General features: G+C 38.5%; 1 protein-coding gene across 2 annotated transcripts in view; it reads left to right on the top strand.

Moving 5' to 3' along the window:
* Nucleotides 1-21137, top strand: part of LOC150109005 (intraflagellar transport protein 27 homolog) — a 92651-nt gene that overhangs the window by 9605 nt on the left and 61909 nt on the right. For both annotated transcript variants that reach the window (XM_090404952.1, XM_090404943.1), the window contains exons 2-3: nucleotides 12564-12643; nucleotides 17099-17158. In XM_090404952.1, the coding sequence (XP_090261078.1) occupies nucleotides 12564-12643; nucleotides 17099-17158 (140 nt within the window). The remainder of the gene's footprint in view (nucleotides 1-12563; nucleotides 12644-17098; nucleotides 17159-21137) is intronic.

Below are 21137 nucleotides of genomic sequence, written 5' to 3'. Positions count from 1 at the left end.
AGATGGTCTCTGTGAGCCTTGCGTGCTCCCAGTAAGTCTTGTGGTGCACAAGTGTTACGAAATCTTTTCCTGGCTCTGTTTTTGACCAAGGTTGCAGAACGCAGAACGTTACTGTCTATAAGGGTGAAGCATAATGCTTTTTATCCCTGCTATCTGATAAGTTACTACTGTGTAGGGAGAAATTTTTGAGCTACATGCTCAGCCCGAGTGGCAAGTTATAGATCCTAAAAGGGAACTACAATGGCCTTAGGTCGTCTATATTTGCATAATTCCGATTCATCATAATTTGCTGCTTGTTGGACTAATTCATTTGGATGCGAGGACGATTTTGAGAAGTACTTTACTGCGAGAGATTGCAGGAAAGAGTAGATATAAGGGATATTTGTGTCTCGATGAAGTTGAACATTTCTAATGTACCATGGTGCATTTAAGATCATGCGTAGGCATTTGTTTTGCAATCTTTGCAGTTTAAGGATATTTGAGCTTGAAGTATAGCTCCAGGTGGGGGAAATGCATAAGTGATAATGGGACAAATCATCAACTGATAGAGGATCAATTTGATTTTAATATCTAGTTTGCTGTTCCTATTGATAAGAGGATAGAGCTGAGCAATAACTTTTGATGCCTTTGCACATAAGGATTTTGTATGCAGGCTGAAGGTTAGTTTTCTATCTAGGAGTATACCGAGGTATTTGGCTTCTGTTTTCCAGGGAATTTTGATGTTAAATAGAAAGATGTCTTCTTTGGGAGATATTGAATTTTTTGTGAACTGCAGAGCGCTGCTTTTTTGAGGGTTTACTTTCAGTCTCCAAGTGGAGAACCAGTGTTCCAGTTTCAGAAGGTTATCTTGTAATTTCTTTGTAAGAAGATGCGGTTTAAGAGATCTGGCCAGTATTGCTGTATCGAGGGCAATGATAGATGACATTGGATTATGCGGGATGTCTGCCATGTAAATCGAGAAAAGTATCAGCGCCAGGAAGGATCCTTGAGGCACTCAAGCCAAGATCCACCGCTGGGTAGACACTGCCCCATTTAGTTTAACTTGCATGCATCTTCCAGAAAGAAAGGACTTTATGAGGTGGATCATATCCAATGGAATGCCGACTAAAATCAGCTTGTATAGGAGTCCAAAATGCCATAATTTGTCGAAGGCCTTCTCTAAAACAAGAAGGACTGCTCCGGTGTATTGATGCCAGTTGAAACTGGTGGTAATGTATTCAACTGGTCTATGGATTTGTTGAGTAATGTTGTGGAGTTTGCAGAAACCAAACTGCTCTATAGGAAGGATATTTAGCTTATTTACTGAAACTTGAATTTTGGAGAGGCTGACTTTTTCAGCGATTTTGCCCAAATTGGAAATCAGACTGATAGGGCGATAACTTTGTTTCAGTTGTGGGTCCTTACCAGGCTTATAAATAGGGACCACATCTGCCAACTTCCAAGCATAGGGAAAGTATTTAAATCTAAGCATGGCATTTATTATTATTGTAAGATGTACGATGGCCTTTCGGGGTAGCAGTTTAATAACTTTATTAGGAATGCCGTCAGGTCCAGGAGCTTTTTTATTCTTTAAATTCTGTATGATGTCGTAGATTTTAGCTGGAGAAGTAGGTGAGAGTTGGCTGGTACAGGTATCATTACCGTTTTAGCACGTATCTGACGTGGCGGTGGATTTTATACATATGATTGAAGTTTAGGTTATCATATGAAGGACTGCACTGCTTTTCTAAGTTTTTAACTATAGTTTTGGCTTTTTCAGCATCTGAGTGAACTATGCCTAAATCCGATTTGAGAGGAGGAAGAGTTTTGTTTTTATTTTTGATATTTCTTAAGTTTCCAAATGGTTTGATCGTCGAGTGAAAATGGAAGCTAATTTATCTTCCCATAGTTTGTTTCTGTGATCCTTCAGTGTATCTCTCACTGCACTATTCAACCTGTTAAGTAACTTTTTATCTTGGGGAACCCTGGTATTAAAGTATCTCTTTCTTGCCATATTTTTCACCCCTGATTAAGTTCATAATCTCTTCTGGAAGTCTTTTAGGCTTAGAAACAGGTGTATTTGAGTTGATAGATGATAAGGCTGCATTGATTTGTTGAGTAAATTTATTGACTGCAGCATCGATTTGTTCCTTAGAGTTAATATGAGGAACAGGACCAAAGTAGTTTGGGAGCACATTAGATAATTTTTCCCAAGGTATGAATGTGTGAGGTGGGGGGGGGGGGGGAAACAGTCCCTTCTGATTGCCTAATTGGAGCAGAATAGGGTTGTGGTCAGAGGTTAATTCGTCAAGTGAGTCCAAGTTGTACTGCAATTTGACATTTTGGAGGACAACTATGTCTAGGATGTCGGAGGAGCCAATTGGACTGAGATGAGTTGGTATTGAAGGACCAGCCACAGCTATGCAATTGGAACTTGAATAGTTAAACAGAATGCGGCCATTTTTGTTGGTAGATTTTCTGCTCCAGGCAGGATGTTTTGCATTGAAGTCTCCAGTGATGATGACCAGTCCTTTTACGCCAAGGATGGCATCCAGATCTGAGGTCAACAATGTTTTTGTTGGCGGGTTGTAAGCAGCAAAAATTTTTAGGTTTCCAACTGAGTTTGTGAGGACATTAATGCCTGTGATTTCGAGATTGGTGGTTGCAGGGTTGGTTATTGAATGATGGTTTATATAGTTTTTGATAAGGGTTGCTGTACCTCCACCTCTATACCCAAGTCTGTTGTTTCTGTAAACCTGATACCCTCTGATTTTTAGGTTGTCAGCAGGCCTCAGAGTTTCATTGATTAGAAGTATATCTGGATTATATATATTATTGAATTCCTGGATTTCCAACACTTTGTTTTTGATACCATGGTGTTCCAAGTGATAATCCTAAGTGAATCTGGAGTGATTTTTTCCCTATGCATCAGAGAGTGTAGATAATATGGATTGAGTTTGCACTTAGTGATGGGTTTGTGTTGCTGAAATCCTGCAGCATATTTGCAAGAGAAGAGGTGATAATAGGATTATCAGCTATTTGAATTATTATCAGATTTGAATGTGGATTAGCCAGGTTCTGGTTTTGTACTATCTGTTTGGAGTGGGCCACATCGGCATATGTTCTCGTTTGTTGTTGAAGATTCATTTTCTTAAGGGACTCAGTTAATGATGAGCGAGCACCTGTTGTCATGTTCTCACTTTTGGAGAACTGAGGAGCTTGAATTTCAGGAACTCTCACACTAGATGCCGAGGTAGGTTGACTATTTGGATCATTTTATCTGTTTTTGGGGTGATGAATACACCCTCTATAATTAGCAGGGGTGAGGACCGCCACAATTAGTGCACTTTGCTGAGGTGGATTTTGGCTTGGTGCAAGTGTTTGTGGGGTGATTCTCGCCACATTTTAAGCATCTGTATTGAGCTTTGCACAACTTTTGGGCATGGCCAAACTTCTGGCATCTGTGGCACTGCCCAGAAGATGCTCTTTTCCTCAATGGTTCTGGGGTGATTTTAAGTCCACCTCTTTACTTTAGATTGACTTTAGATTGTAAATATCCTTGTAAATGTTATGAATCTCTACTAAAGCTAGAGGCATAGGTGTCTTATTTGATCTGAACATTTTACTGACCTTTAAGGGAGGTAGATCCTGTAAGTTGAGGTCAGTGACTATTTCATCCATGTCAATATCCTCGGAGGACCACTTTCAGATTTTTTTCGGAGGTAAGTGAAAATGTATGGTATTGTATTCCTCTTGCGTCCAGCTCCTTTGTAAGATTTCTATAATCAGCCACCGTGGCAGGCTGAATTTTTATGCCCTCATCTACATTTTTGGCCAATCTATAATTTATTTGTAGGTTAACCATGGTGGTTCTTAGGGTTGTCCATCTCTGCTTCTCCATTAGGATAATCGGTGGAACCTTCTCATTGGGAGAGGCAGAGGAGTCTGAATTGGGAGAGTCTTCGTCCATACCAACTTCATTTGTTGGTTTCAGAAGTGAGAGTTTTTCGCTTCTTATGAGCTTGAGTTTCTTCTTGATCAGAGGGATTAGAGGCAGACACCAGTAAATTGAGCTTTTCCTCCATTTGAGGAGAGTCTTCATTTTCTTCATCATCAACCTCGGCTAAAGAATATAAGTTTAAGTAGCCAGGCAATTCTTGTTCAAATTTTTTAAGAAGCTTTTTAATGAAAGTGAGTGCTAGCCCTTTATCAAGAGAGTCAACGATGATGTTAGGATCAATCAAGTTAGCAGGCCATTTCAGTTTGAACTTCTTTTGAAGTTTATTAATGAGTATGATAGCCGGCTCTTCATCAAGCAAGTCGGTGACAACGTCCAAGTCAGGCACACTCATATCGATTTAATTGCATATGAGCGCAAATATAAATCCTGCAGGTCTAGAGACCTGCCAGCAAAATTTCTGTAGAGAATCCCGCAGCCATAGAAAACTGTCAGCAATGCCAAGCGTTGGCTAACGCAATAGTCTACCAGCTAGACAATATAAGTGCAAAAATAGTCACAAAACAAAGAAAGCTTACCTCTAAAAATCATTCGGAATTCCCCCCCCAAAAAAATATCACATTAATCAAAACGCAAGATTAGTAACTTTAGTAACAAGTACACGTAAACTCTCTTCATGATAGGTGCCATTTTTTCCTCATCTTTACCAAGGTTGAAGTAATATAGAAATCATATATTTCCCAATATACAAGTAGTCAAAAGGTGTCACACCTTATTATTAAAATACTCTGGATTAGAGAAATGTTGGAAGTTTTTTCACTTGGTTCTACTATAAATTAAAGATGGTTTAATCCTTTATTCAAGTGTAAACAAATAATGTTTGCAAATGAAGTATCTGCATGACTGGGCTACTTGTGTATATAGGGTAATAACTTCACATTAATTGCCTTAGTAATTTTTTAGTATAACCTAGTTTAGCATATAGTTTATAGTATAACAAAATGAAAAAAACTTTCAACACCTTTCTCTAATCCACAGTGTTTTAATAATAAATTATGACACCTTTTGACTACTTGTATATGGGAAATATATGATTTCTGCGTTACTTCAACCTTAGTATCTAGAGAAAGGAATTGGGACAATCCAATACCCGTGGAGGGTAATGGATTGCAATGCTGTACCAATGAAGTTTCAACTGAGGTTCGGCTGTTGCTGTTACCCTCCTGCCATGATCAGAGCTTCAATAGCTCATTAACACCTTATTATTCCTACACTGTCCTCTACAGATAACGGGGAATATGAAAAGCATTCTTGCTTCGCCCCTTTAAGCCAGTCCTTATAAGGACTATAAGGACCTTAGTATCTATTCTCGGTCTGATTCTCGCTATGGAGATCTCAATAAAGGTCAAAATCAGTCTGGGTAGCAGCCCTTCCCATAATGCATGCACATTATACACATATGAAAGGTGTGTGCTTTGCATTATGGACACTAAGGCAATTAATGTGAGGTTATTAGTCTCTATATATAAGTAGCCCAGTCATAAGATACTTCACATGCACACATTGTTTGCTTACACTTGGATAAGGAATTAAACCAAGAACATAATTTCTTGGCATCTTTAATTTATTTTAAACTGCAGTGACTTTAAACATGATCCCTATCTTCCTTTTCTGTTTATACAAAACCAGAAATATAAGCAAATTATCAGCATATTATTATTATTATGTGGCACCTCCAAGGAGTCCAAAGACTCATCAAGAGAGGGCACCTACTCTACAACTCTCAAACATTCAATCTACCAACTGCAGCAAATCGTGTCATCTACACCAATGCCATCTACTGTCCCCCACCACTAGTATTTTCGCAGACAATCACAAACATCCATGCCCAATGCGGATTTCAAACCTGCAGCCTTTTAGCTGGAGAGCGGATACACTTATCACTCGGCCAACCAGGCCGGCATATCCAGAGCTGATTTTGAATAGAGCTAAAAGCAGGAATTGTGCATCATGTCAACAGCAATCATATATTATTTTCTCTTACTAAAGCTCTTTCCTGTAACTTTTGTCCAAAATCTGTTCCCATTGCATTCATACTCAGATGGTGGTCTGCTGCATCATTGCATGCAGAATAAGTCACTCTCTTGGCTTTTTACTTTTCCTCCAATTCTTGCATCCTGCTGTTTTGACCATGCAACATTCAATATTACTTCTGATTTTTTTTTTTTTTTTTGTCAGAAAGAGATCAGAAGAATGTTCTCCCTACTGAATACCAAAATATCTCCTGTTCTTAATGGCATATCTCAGGTTGTTCTGAAAGGCTGCTTCTCTGCTACCTTTTTTATTCTCTCCTATTATTATAGAGAGGTCTGTGGAATGATCCCTTTGAGACTAGATTGACTGTTGGTAGGCTTTAAAAATTAGCTGATAAATGAAAAAGAGGAGACATGATAGAAACATTTAAGTTATTATTGCATCGTCCATGGAGTCAGCAAACTCATTGTGTGAAATTCATTCGACTGACAACATATTTATCCTACTGAATGTTAAAATCCTTAACACTCCTTGCATTAACAACACGTTCTGGTAATGCATTCAATTCACTCAGAATTCTCCATGTAAAAAATCTAATCCTCATACCTCTCTTTCACCCCACTCTTACTTAACTTCCAGGGATGGCCTCTCACCTTCAACTCTTTTTATAATCCCATCTGGATTAATCTGATAAAATATTCTCAGTAACTTAAATGTCTTTGATATTTTCTCATAATGTAAAAACGCACAGCTCCTAGGAGATGTAATACTGCTTTGCATTATGAGGAGAGGTCATTACCCAGACCAGTTTCAACCTTTTTTTGAGGTCTCATCAGTGAGTAGCTAGACCTGGATGATATCAAAGTTTAAGTGAAAAGAATTTGCATACCTTCACTATACGAATGCCAGAAAGGTGTGCCCATATATTATATTATATTATAACTAAGATGAGAAGCCAAACGGCTATTTTTTTTTTTTCTGGCATAGTTAATTAAATTAAGGGGATAAAAATCCCTTATTATTTTACAGCCAGTATGCGAAACTTTAAGATCAAAAACTACGATCTAAGAGTTTCATGCCGAAGAACTATCGGCGAATCCAAGCGTAAGTGACCACCTGGTAGTACAACACCAAGCAACTCGAAGCAAAGGTGGAGCTGGGAAAAAGGTTGAAACCGGTCTGGATAGTGACCACTCCTCATAATGTAAAGCAGTATTACATCTCCTAGGAGCTGTGTGTTTTTACATTATGAGAAAATATCAAGGATAGTGAGGGAGCTTGCTCCACCTTTGCTTCAAGTTGCCTTGGTGTTGTACTACCAGGTGGTCACTTACGCTTGGATTCGCCGATAGTTCTTCGGCATGAAACTCTTAGATCGTAGTTTTTGATCTTAAAGTTTCGCATACTGGCTGTAAAATAATAAGGGATTTTTATCCCCTTAATTTAACTTAAATGTCTTTATCATATCACATCTTTTCCATGTATCTACTAAACTCTGCATTCCATGTTTCTTCAACCTCTCTCTCTACATCCAGCATTTTGACAAGCTGTTAAATAAACTGAAACAGATGGGATTGGATAACAGAGTTGGGTTTGTGCTTATCAGCATGGGTTTGATAAAAGGAGATCATGTTTTACTAACTTATGTACTATAACAAGATGACAAATACCTTGGAGAGAAGAGATGCATATACAGTGGTTTACTTGGATTTTGCAAAAGCTTTTGATGGACTGCTACATGATAAGCTGTTAAATAAATTGAAACAGATAGGATTGGATAACAGACTTCTGAGTTGGATCAGTGACTGGCTATCAGATAGGTATTACAAAGTTATATATGGGGGTGCAGTATCTCAAAAGAAGAAGGTTACTAGTGGTGTAGCACAGGGGTCAGTTTTGGGGCTATTGTTGTTCAATTTGTATGTTAATGATATTGGGATGGGTTTAACTAGCGATATGCAGTTGTTTGCAGATGATGCAAAACTGGGAAGAGCAATGCAGAGTCAAGCGGATGTTATGGCCTAACAGGAGGACTTGAATAGATTGCATAAATAGTCAGGTAAGTGGAACTGTCAGCTCAATGTTGCAAAGTGTAATGTTCTGAGATTTGGTAAGCAACAATGGGATGCAAAGTATACACAGTGGGGAAACTTTAAAGGAAGTAGAAGAAATGAGAGATCTAGGAGTGGTGATGGAGGAGAAGGGCCTGAAATTCAGGGGCCACATTGCAGAAGTTGGGAAGATGTCACATCAGATAATGGCAATGATGCAGAGGACTCTGACATACAGAAATAGAGATTATGATGCCATTGTATAAAGCCTTGATCAGGCCTCATATGGATTATTGTGCACAGATTTGTTGCTGGGTTTTCATGGTGATGAGGATATGTTGGAAAGGGTCCAGAGAAGATTCACAAAGGTGGTCAGTAGTCTTTGGAATGTGAAGTACAAGGACAGATTGAGAGAATGTAAGTTGCAGAGCCTTATGAATAGGAGGAAGAGGAGAGATATGATTGAGACATATAAGCTAATCAGGGATTGTTATCAGTTTGACATGGAAGAGATTTTTCATAGAATGAGAGGTGGGGGGGTAGAACAAGAAGCCATCACTGGAAACTCTATAAGGAGGATGTGAGCAGAGGAGTGAGGAGAAGGTTCTTTGCATGGAGGATCACAAAGTTTGGCCAGTGGAATGCATTGCCTGAGTGTGTTGTGAATGTAGACACATTGAATCATTTTAAGGTACAGTTGGATGAGCATTGTGTGCAATTGTGTATGTGTGTGTGTGTGTGTGTGTGTGTGTGCGCGCACGCATGTGCACCCCTCACGTCCTGATATTGTGTTAGTCACTTGTCTCTTCCCATGTTTCCACATCATACTGAAAACCAGCTGACCAAATTTGGGCACAATAGTCCAAGTGTGGTCAGACCAATGCTTTATACTATGGCACAACCACTTCCTTATCCCCACATATTAGAGTACTTCTTATCATAGCAGCACTATAATGTGCAACACTTGCAATATGCCCTCTAAACTTCAGTCTACTGTCTGCCATCACTCCCAAATCTTGAATCGCATCCACTTCCTTTAGTATGACAACCTTATATTTCTGCACTCCAAAATCCAACACCTTGCACTCGTTAATATTAAAACTGCAACCCTACTCCTTTGTCCAAGTCAAAATTCTATTCAAATCTTCCTGAAGGGAAGTAACATCAGCAGTGCTGCTTATTATTATTATTATTATTATTATTATTATTATCCAGGCTTCCATGGAGTCAAAAGACTCATCGTGGGAGGTCGTTTTTAGGAAATACAAAGTCTATCATATCACTCCTTGAACCCATTAACTGTACCCACTACAACCACTCTCTCAGGCAATGCATTCCAAAGTTCAACCACCCTCCATGCAAAGAAACCACTCCTCATCATCTTGCACACAGCCTCCTTTCGTAACTTCCAGGGATGGCCCCTTGTCATCACTTCTTCCTGCCATTCGACCAAGTGAAAGAGCTCTCCAATGTCTACCCTGTAACTGCCTCTCAACAATTTAAGTCTCGATCATATCACCTCTCCTTCTTCTATCCACCAAACTCTGCAGTCCATATTCCCTCAGTCAATCCTCATAACTCATATTGTACAGTCCTGAAACCATCTTTGTTGTCTGCCTCTGTACCCTTTCCACAGTCAATTTATCCCCTTCAAATCCTGGGGACTAAATCTGAGAACAATAGTCTAAGTGTGGTCTGATCAGGGCCTTATACAACGGAATGATAACTTTTATCTCTGCAGGTCAGCATCCTTCTCAGTATTGAAGCAATCCTCTGAGTTACCCTCACCACCTTTGCAATATGCTCCCTGAATTTCAGTTTTCTATCAATCATCACCCCTAGATCTCTTGTCTCCCCCTACCTCCTCTAGTACAGCTCCTCCAATCGAGTACGCATCCTCCCTTCGAAGGATCCCAAACCTCAAGACTTTACAGTTTGCTGCATTGAACCGATAACCCCATTTATTTGCCCATCTGTCTAGTTTATTCAAATCCTCTTGCAGGGCTACCGCATCTGCACTATTACTGATAACCCTTCCCAACTTCGTATCATCCGCAAACAACTGAATGTCCCCTTGCAATCCATTGACAATATCATTGATATAAAGATTGAAAAATACAGGTCCCAGTACTGAGCCCTGTGGAACCCCACTTGTAACCTTCTGCTTCCTTGATATTGCCCCATCATACACAACTCTCTGATATCAGTCAGCCAATCCTGAATCCATTTGACTAACCCAACATTTAAACCCATGTGCTGCAACTTAAATATCAGCTTATCATGTGGCACCCTGTCAAACATCTTTGCAAAATCCAAAAAAATGGCAGTATATGCCTTTCCCTTATCAATTGCTCTTGTCACTTGATTATAAAAGACAATCATATTACTAAAGCAACAAATCCATGTTGAGTCTCACAGATAACATTACCCTCATTTACTCAATGCTGTATATAGTCCCTCACTAATTTCTCCAAGACCTTAACAACTACTGATGACACAAACAGGCCTTAATTAGACAATTCCAGTCTTCTACCTCCCTTATGCAGCAGCACTATCTTACCTTCCTTCCATTCCCTGGGTACCTTTCTTTCAGCCAGACTTTTATTGAAAAACCAGGTCAACGGAGCTGTCAGTTCTTTAGCACATTCTCTCAAAACCCGTGGTGAAATACCATCCAGTCCAACAGCTTTATTGGTATCCAGAGTACTCAGTATTTGGAACAAACTCTCCTCTTGCACCTTTAAACTCTGATCCTGCCCTATCCCTCTAGTATTAAAACCTCCTCCAGGATGAAATACTCCACTATGTCCTCTGCATCGGTCACTCTATTCCCTTTTTTATCCCGCAGTGTCATTCTTCCACAATCGTTTCTCTGTCTACTGACCACATAGCTAAAAAATTCCCCAGGATTTTCTTTGGATCTTAGTGCCAATCTCTTCTCATATTCCACTTTTGTCTTCCTCACCATTCTGGTCACTCTCCTGGCCTGCGTCTTATATTCTTCATGTATCTGTCCTCCACCCCTCTCCTTGTATATCTTCCATAATCTCTTTTTCGACTGCAGTTCCTGTTTGATATCGTTTGTCATCCACTTTACACCAAATTGTGTCCACTTCTTCACCCGTGGAATACAGCTTACTATTGCTGCTAACAAATATTCTTTCACAATTTCCCAAGCACTAATGATATCCTGGCCTTCCAATTCTGCCCTCCATGGAACTTCCCCTAGTTGATACCTAAGACTATTATAATCACCTCCCCCCCCCTTATAATTCCACATACGTTCTCTTTTCTTTGATACACCTGCATATCTGTTCATCTTCCAAGTCAAAACCACATGGTCACTCTCTCCAGCTGGTGGTGGGGGGGATGTCATCTCACTTATTATCAGCTCTTCTGATGCTATGACCAAATCCAAAACTCTTGAACTTCTTTTCCCTCCATCACATGCTGCCAAAGACATTTGTCCCTCAAGAATTCCAGAAATTCTATCCCCTTCTTACTACTAATTCTCCCCAACTTTGCATTATCAAAATTAAAGGTTATTAAAGGGATTTTATGGGTTTGACACTGAAGACTTTTTTTACATGACAAGAAGGGAGAGAACAAGGGATTATCAGTGGAAGTTTTTTTGTCTTAAAGGGTGGGAATGGGTAGAATGGATTTCCAAAGGTGGTTGTGGGTGCTTCATCAGTAAATGAGTTTAAGGAAAAGTATAGTAGGTATTGTGTGAATGATGGCTTGTGTATGTGAATAAATGGATCTCCCACAATGAGTTTTCTGACTCCATGGAGATTCCAGTATAATAATAAGAAGTCATTTCATGATTACTGTTATTATTGGAAAATGACTTGCAAAGCTCTGATTCATCAGACATATTTAAATAAGAATGATTGCTTCATACTTTCTTAGTTTCGGAAAGTGATCTTATTAAATACTCCTCAATTTGCAGTTGGTTTTTTGTGCATTCAGCTTTAGCTGAAAATTTATTTTTGGTTTTGAACTTCAGTGGTATGCATATAATTTCTTATGTTAGTAACAGCTGATATTTGCAAAACATTTACTTTTATGTTTTTAACTATTATTTTGTTCTCTTACAGGTGCATTCTAAATGGGCACAAAACTTGATCGAAAATTTTGATTATAAATACAATTTAAGTTTTACATTTCTAATCGTTGTAATGATTGAAGCATTATTTTCATTTAATTTTTTTTTAAATGTTCGATTTTCTGTTAGAATAGACTTCTGTCATAAACAGAACATTTTGCTCTGGATTATATATTATTTGGGTTAATGTTTTATACATTTTTATCCATTTATAATAATGTATAAAACATTATTATTATTATTATTATTATTATTATTATTATTATGTTTTATACATTTAGTACTGACATATCAGAATTTGCATATCATTCTGGAAGGAGGCTGGAATGAAGTCAGCAGCTGTATGTTTTAATTTGACATCTTAAATTTAAAATTTAATGATGTGATTGTACATGTTGATAAGTGTGTAGCAGCAGTGATTTGTTTATTATAGGAGATTCTACAGTTGGGAAAACAGCAGTTGTTCAAGCATTTAATAATGATACTAATGTGTTTCCTAAGAATTATAATATGGTAAGTAAAGTTTTACAATAGTGTTTATTATATCTGAAATCATATTTGTTTCAATCCTGTTATTATACCTTTTAGAAATTCCAGTGAGATATAGTTTGAAGAATATATCAATAAATAACTTGTATTTTGTGATTAACTGAAATCATGTGTTAAACAAAATTTAATATATTAGATAATCAGTTTAATTAAATTAATCAATATTATCCATTAAAAAAGATTATATATATATATATATATCCATTGTCATCCATTTATCAGTGCACTGCTGGATGAAAACCTTTCCAAGATTACTCCAAAACTGTCTGTCAGTAGCTTTCCTTTCCCATGTCACTCCTGCAAATCTGATGATATCATCAATCCACCATGATTTAGTTTGGTCATTGTAATATTTCCTCTCATGGAATCCAATTCTCTATTTCTTTTGTCCATTATTGATCTTGTCTTTGAGCAATATGCCCAGCCATTGCCACTTCAGATGTTTCACACTTCTTATGAAATCAGAGCCTTGGTTTGATTTCTTATCTAAGTATTCCTTTCAGGATCCAGTCTAGTGATACCAAGCATACGTCTTTCCATAAATTGTGTTGTTCTTAATTTTCTTTGCATTTAGAGTTCTTGGATCATAGTCATATGTCAATATATGAAGAATACATTGGTTAAAAACTTTCCTTTTTAGGCTTAATGATAATTGGCTTTTGAATATTGACTGTAATTTTACAAATGCTTTCCACCCAAGCATCGTGCATCTTTTAGTTTCATCCTTGATATTTTGTTACATTGATATCTGTTGTCTTAAGTATATGTAATAATCCACTTGTTCAATTTCATCATAATTGATTTTTATTATTTCTGGTTGGACATAACTATTGAACAGAACTTGGGTCTTCTTTAGGTTTATCTTTAGACCAGCTAGTTTGCTAGCAATTTGGAGTTCATGGATATGAGTCTGTAATTTATGTGCAGGGGCGCGGCAGTGGTGTCCGGTGCCTGTGTGCAAAACTTTAGTTGGCGCCCCCCTCCAATAAAAAAAATCACTTTAAAAAATCTTTTTTTTATTAAGTATTTCCTCCTCTTTGGCGCCTTTACTATTCTGGCGCCTGTGTACGTCGCACACATTGCACATATGGCTGGCACATCCCTGTTCATGTGCAATTGAAGTTAAGATAACTATGTCATTTGCAAAGCATAAATGGCTTAAATATCTTCCAATTATCTTCAGACCTTTTTCTTTAGTTATACCTCTGTATTTCCACAGTAGAGATGTTTACATTGAAATGAATTGCTGCTGTTGCATTGGTGGATGCTGATGTGATGGTCCTGATGCATGGCGCCTATACTTGTTGGTTTCGTAATGCTTTAAGTATTGCATAAGTTTTTACTGAATCAAAGACTTTCTCATAATCAATAAAACCAAGACATAATGGTGAATGATATTCATTACACCATTTGATAATCTGTTATACAACTTGAATATGGTCCATTGTGCTAAAGCTACTTCAAAAGCCTGCATATTCTTTTGGTTGTCACACAAAATCTATGTGATAGGCTTTTGTGATTACAAAAGCCAAAACTTTTGTAAATACTTTGTAAATTACTTTTTTTTAAAGATACCAAGTAATTTTATAACCTTGGTTTTAATCCTTTTTCCCAAGTAAGAAAACAGACAAGTAAGTCAAGTTTGCGCCTGAACGTGGTTCAAGACTTATGGTGGTGGTGCAACACCAAGGCAACTTGTGGTAAAGATGGATTAAGTTCTGATCACTTTCCTTAGTATTTCCCATAAATGTAAAACACATCTGCTAGGAGATGTATGATGTTATGCATTATGGGTGGGAGTCACTACCCAAACCAGTTTCAACCTTTATTGAGGTCTCATCAGTGAGTAGGCAGACCCTGAAATGCCAAGGTTTAAGTAATACAGAGCTTATCAATTTTACCTGTGCAAGTTGCCACAAGGTGCTTTGACCTTATTAATTAAGAATCTGATAGTAGACTGATGGGTCAGTAGTTTGTCGACTCTTCTACTTCACCTTTTTTGTGTATCAGAATAAGGATATCCTTTTTCCATTCTCTTGGTGCAACATTTTTCTTCAGACATAGGGTAGATAGTTTGGCCAAGATTTTGTAGATCATTTCCCCAAGTGCATTTAGAAGTTCAGCTATAACTCCATTCCCACCTGCAGCTTTTCCATTTTGCAAGCTTTGGATGCTCCACATAACTTTCTCAGGTAGAATTTATTGTACTTCAGTTATTTTATAATTGTTCTTCTCCTTCATTCAATTCATCATCCCTGATGTAATATTGGGTAAAATTCTTCAGTTATTTTTGCTCTAGCATATCTATGAGCCTCCATAGCTCAGTCGATATAGACAAAGCCCTTTGGTCAGAAAGACCTGGGTTCGATTTCCGTTAGTGACGTGAGGAACCTTTATCTGGTCTCTTTTGACGAAAGATGAGTTAGCGGGTCTCATACAGAGGTGGGGGGGGGTCACCCTGAGACTCAGGTTTTTTCATCCTCCAGAACAGGACAACCAGCCCTGTGAACACAAACGCACACACACATCTACAGACATAGGACACACTGGGAGGCGAAGTCCAAGAATACTTAATATGCGTGTGTATGCTTATGTGCCTGTTAGACCCACTGATAGGATAGCATATCTATTTCTGGTTATGGTTCCATCACCCTTCAATAATTATTATTCTTCTTGCTTACCACATATCAGAAGAATTCCCTTGCATTATCTTTGTCTTGACTGGCCAGTTTCTTCTCATATTGCACTTTTTTCTTTCTGTCCCATGCTTGTGACCTTTCTAACTTGCACTTTCATGACTTATTTTTCACGGTATTAACAACACCACAAACACTTTTATCAACAAAGATGTTTTATTAACGCTTATATTTCGCTGATTTTCAACTCAGCATCATCAGAGCACAACACACATGCAAGTTAATCTGTTAGATTAACTTGCACTTTATATTCTTCATGCTTTTGATCACTACCGACTGTCATGTATCTCCTCCATAATATCTTCTTTTACCTGATTTCACTGTTTATCCATTTAACTCCTGTTCATCTACTTGACTCTTGGTATACACTTGCTCACTTCTTGTGTCAAATGCTTCCTAAACCATTCCCATACTCTGTCAACCTCTTTTCTACATAGCTCACCATCCCATGATATTGATAACAGTTGACTATGGAGCTTCTTGCAATCACCCACCTTATTATTGCATATATATATATATATATATATATCCCTTTTTGATATAATTTTTTTTATGTGTGACTTCTGTCCCACAAAAGATTGGAAACCTATAGTACATTAGTACTATGGGTGAACTGAAGATTTTTTTTAGCTTTTTTTTAGCTTTTTTTTATTATATATATATTTATATATATATTATAAATTACTTTTTACATACTCTGGAAACTCTGCTCTAGAGACGAAGATTTTTTCAAGCTGCTACAGGCTTCCAGTAAGCAGGCTGGTGGGCTCACACTGGACAATACATTAAAGATAACAAGAAATTATATACTTGGTTTTAATCTTTTACCCAAGGAAGCAAAATGTTTTGTGCATGAAATATATATATATATATATATATATTTATTTATTTATTTATTAATATTTATTTCATCATTCACATACAAAACATTGTTTTGCTTCCTCGGATAAAGGATTAAAATCAAGTATATAATTTCTTGGTATTTTTAATGTATAGTAGAACCAATGTAAAAAAAAAAATCAACACACTGGGCAATGAAAGTAATCTCTCACCTAAAGACAATCACAAACATTCATGTCTACAACAGGATTTGAACCTGCAGCCTGTAGATTGCAGACAACAGCAACTGCTCAGCCAACCAGGCTAGCAGATCCTTTTCTATTTGACTACCTCCCAAACCAGTTCCTCGTGATCACTCTCACCAACTGGTAGATGTGTTGATACTTCAATAAATGATGCATTTCAGCTTATATGATACAGTACCAGGCATATTATGCACTCCACTGTTGTTATTACACAACTGTGGTGTACAGCAGTTCAGGAATTGACATTGGTTTTCATTTTGAAATGTATTTATTTTCATTAAAAGAAAAATTGCATGAAGGATTGGTAACCCATCAACAGTGGGGGTGGCAAAGGATTATGTTTTCTAGAGACCAAATATAGTTTTTAATAATCTTGAGAAAACTGAATACAGAACCTTTTGAGAAAGTGTATGTTCATCTCTCTCTCCCTCCTTCTCTCTCTCTCTCTCTGTATTGCAAAATAGCATATAACCAAACATTTTTAGTAAAATCCTAATAGCAACAGCACTATTTAGGAAATGCACTGTAGTGAATTTCTGTTATAGCAAACTGAGTATTCATTGTATAATAATAATAAACAAAAGCTTCTTGATTTGTTTGGTCTACTTGTCTTTATTGGTTGTTGTTCATATTTTCAGACCCTTGGAGTGGAATTGAGTGTTAAAACTGTTAGTGTTCCTGATACCAATGATGTTGTCGTAAGTAGCAATGTTTTTAACTCAGTGCTTTATTTATTTATTGGTTTCTTTATCAAATGCACAGCTGTTTTAAATTATGAATATGTATGATGGAAATTTTTTCACTTGGCTATGCTACCAATTATATATTTGGTTTTATCCTTTATCCAAGTGTAGGCAAATAAAGTTTGCACCTGAAGTGCGCAAACTTTGTTTGCTTACACTTGGATAAAGGATTAAACCAAATATATAATTTGGTTTAATCATATATACATATATGCATATACAAAATATACATATATGAATATGTATATTTTCTCTAAGACATTATAGACATTATTTATTTTAATAAATCACCAAAAGCTGCACAAATGAGTTCACACATTCATGTCCATTGAATATGAAGCACTAGCACATGAAGATAAAGTGATCAGTCAATGTGAGGTGGTAAAGAATAAGTTTTAGCCCTAATGGAGGACATTTTTATGTATATATCTATACTTCTTCTTCTTCTGCAGCTTCTCCCACTTAAGTGGGGTCACTGTTGATGATGAGTCTCCTCCACATCCTCCTGTCTTGGGCTGTCACCGCATCCAAGTTCTTCATCCTCAAGTCCCCCTCAATCTCTTCTTTGGCTGCCCACGCTTCCTCCTTCCTTGCACATCCATCTGCATGACCCTTCTTCCCACATATTTGTCCTCCCTCCTCATCACATGACCAAACCATCTCAACCTTGCCTCCTGTATCTTCGCTCCTAAGTTCGCTCCTACTTTCACCATTCCCCTTACATAGTCATTTCTCAGATGATCATTTCTGGTCATACCGCACATCCACCTAAGCATTCTCATCTCTGCTACTTCCATCCTGCTGATGTTATTTTTCCTCAGGGCCACAGTTTCCATAGCATACGTCATAGCTGGCCTCACTACTGTCCTATAGATTTTGCTTTCAGGTTGATTGGCACCCTCTTATCGCATAACACTCCAGTTACTGCAACCCCCTTGTATCTTGCATCCCATGTCCTTCTCAGCCCCTCCATCTTTTTCCACTGTTGAACCTAAGTATCTAAAGTCCCTCACCTTCCTGATGACATTTCCTTCCAGCTCCAGATCTGTCTCCTGGCCGCTGCCCACCATGCAACACATATACTCTGTCTTACTTCTGCTCAGTCTCATACCTCTCTCTTCCAGTACTTTCCTCCAACTGTCCAGTTTAGTTCCCACTTCTTCTCTTGAATCTGCACACAGCAAGATGTCATCTGCATATAACATTGTCCAAGGCGCATCTTCTCTCACCTCCTCTGCCACCACCTCCATCACAATATTAAACAGAAATGGACTTAATGCTGACCCTTGATGCAAGCCAAACGTTACTTGAAAACTTTCTGTCTGTCCCAGACAGATCCGAACTCTTGTCTTCACATTTCTGTACATCTCCTGCACCAACCTGACATATTTCTCCAGTACCTTCTTCTCCCTCAGACACCTCCAGACTTCTTGCCTTGGCACTCTATCGTATGCTTTCTCCAGATCAATAAATGCCAGATGTAGCTCCCATTGTTTCTCTCGAAACTTTTCCATCATCTGCCATAGCCCAAAGATAGCATCTGTTGTTGATCTACCAGGCATGAAGCCAAATTGTTCCTTTGCAATCTCCACCTCCTTCCTATCTTCCATCAAGAACCCTTTCTAGGATTTTCATTGTATGGGGACGTCAACTTTATTCCTCTGTAATTCTTACAGTCTTGTGCATCCCCTTTACCCTTGTAGATGGGGACAAGAGTACTCTCCCTCCATTCCTCGGGTATATTTTCCTGTTGGCAAACTTTCATGAACAGGTCCCACAGCAGGTCAATTCCTTCTTCCCCCAGTGCCTTCCATGCCTCCACTGGAATCATGTCAGTGCCCACTGATTTTCCATTTCTCATCCTCTTCATGGCCTCTGTCACTTCCACTCTACTGATGTTCTGCACCATCCCCTCAGAAGGTTGCTCATCTTCTCTGTGAGTCCTTGTATTTCCTCATTCAAAAGTCCCTCAAAGTATATTCTCCGTCTGTTTCTTATGTCCACATCCCTCCATAATACTCTTCCTTCAGTGTCTTTGATCTGCCTCACATGTAAGATGTCCTTTGCTGCTTTATTTTTACATTTCACTAGTTGGTAAATTTTTCTCTGTCCTTCCTTTGTTTGTAATTGATCATACAGATCTTGATATGCCATGACCTTCGCCCTTTGACACAACTCTCTTGGCTTCTTGCTTTCTCTCTGTACACCTCTCTGTCCTCTTCCACTCTTGACTCATCCCACTTCTGCTTTGCCTTCCTTTTAGCTGTCACTGCCACTTGTATATTATTATTCCACTACTAACCCTCCTTCTGCTCTCTAATCTTTCCAGATGTCTCACCAAGCACCTCGATTGCACAGCTCAGGATTACTTTTGAATTATGTTTCCACCAATCTTGTACACTTTTCAGTCCATCCGAAATCCTCTCTAACACCCTCTCCCTAAAACAATTCCTCACACTCTCTTCTTTTAAGCAAAACCACTTAATTTTCTTCATCCCATGGCTTCCAGAGGTTCTTATCTTCGATTTTATTTTAAAGTCTGCTCACAGCAGTCGGGGCATATACACTTAATCTGTTGGAATTACTTTATAATTTCTCACAACCTTAAGATTTTTTCTCCTAGTCAAAATGTAGTCAATTTGTGAACTGTTGTTACCACTCCTAAATGTTTTCAAATGTTCTTCCCTCTTGTAGAAAAATTAGTTCACAATTGCCAGATCAAACGCTACTGTAAAGTCCACAATCCTCTCTCCTTCCTGGTTCATCATTCCCACTCCATGGCCACCATGCACCCTTTCACAGTCTTTATTCTGTCTCCCTATGTGTCCGTTCAAGTCTCCTCCGACAATCACCTCGTTTTCTTCCAGTTCCCTCATTTCTTCATCTAACACGTTCCAGAACTCATCTTTCTCCTCTGCTGTACAGCCAACTTGCAGGGCATATACACATAATAACCACCCGCTCTTCTCCAAGACCCAATTTCATTCACATGATCCTGTCATTCCTTCTACCCACTTCCAGTACTTCGCCCTTCATTCTGCCACACACCACAATTCCTACACCATTTCTTCCCTCTTTATTCGCTCCAGAGTAGAACAATTTATATCCATCTCCCAGTTCCTTTGCCTTTTCCCCCTTCCACCTTATCTCCTGCACACATAAAATGTCAAACTTCCTTTTCCTCATCATGTCTGCTACCGCTCTTCCCCTTCCAGTCATGCTTCCAACATTCAGTGTTCCCACTCGCAACATCCTCTCCACCCGCTGGGCTCGCTTCTTTAACCACACCCACCCTTGATGCGGTAGCCCTCATCCACTTCTCGCAGTTGTAGGGTGATGTGGCTGCACGTCGCTTAAGGGATATGCCCTATCCCTTATATCATTTTCTCTTTGACTCATATCATAGTTAGAGCTGGCAGTGAAGTTTTATGACCGGATGCCCTTCCTGACATCAACCCTCGCCATTTATCCGGGCTTGGGACCGGCACCTATTGAGGCTAGCTTGCCTCCTTCAGTGGCTGCATAAGACGAAATGACTTAGCAAGATAGGAAAGATTCACCCCCTAGCCCTCGATACTCTAATAGCATCAGGGGAAAGGAGCAAGGAGAGGAGAAAGAAGCAAAGAAAAAAGGGGAGGGACCAGTCTACAGAATAATATAACAGATGTATATTACATGAAGTAAGGCATGGTCCAGCATCAGGTACCTCGGGTTTGCCATGCCCGTACTCACTAAAGTGAGCCCTTGAGGCATGTGTATATCTATACCAATATGGTTTTTCAGTTCGCACTGTTCAGTTTCACTGCTTTTTGTATGTTTTTTTTTTTTTAAATATATTGTCTCTGTCTTATGTCTAACTTCTTGTATCCATATTGTTGACCATCATATCTAACATGTTATCATCCAGCCTGCCACTATTTAAAGACCACATTAT

The sequence above is a fragment of the Typopeltis vanoorti genome, chromosome 2 (assembly GCF_054136105.1).
Source record: "Typopeltis vanoorti isolate ZY-2024b chromosome 2, IOZ_Tvanoo_1.0, whole genome shotgun sequence".
NCBI lineage: Eukaryota > Metazoa > Arthropoda > Arachnida > Uropygi > Thelyphonidae > Typopeltis > Typopeltis vanoorti.
Note: the sequence above shows the minus strand (reverse complement) of the source record. Positions and strands in the feature narration are given on the sequence as shown.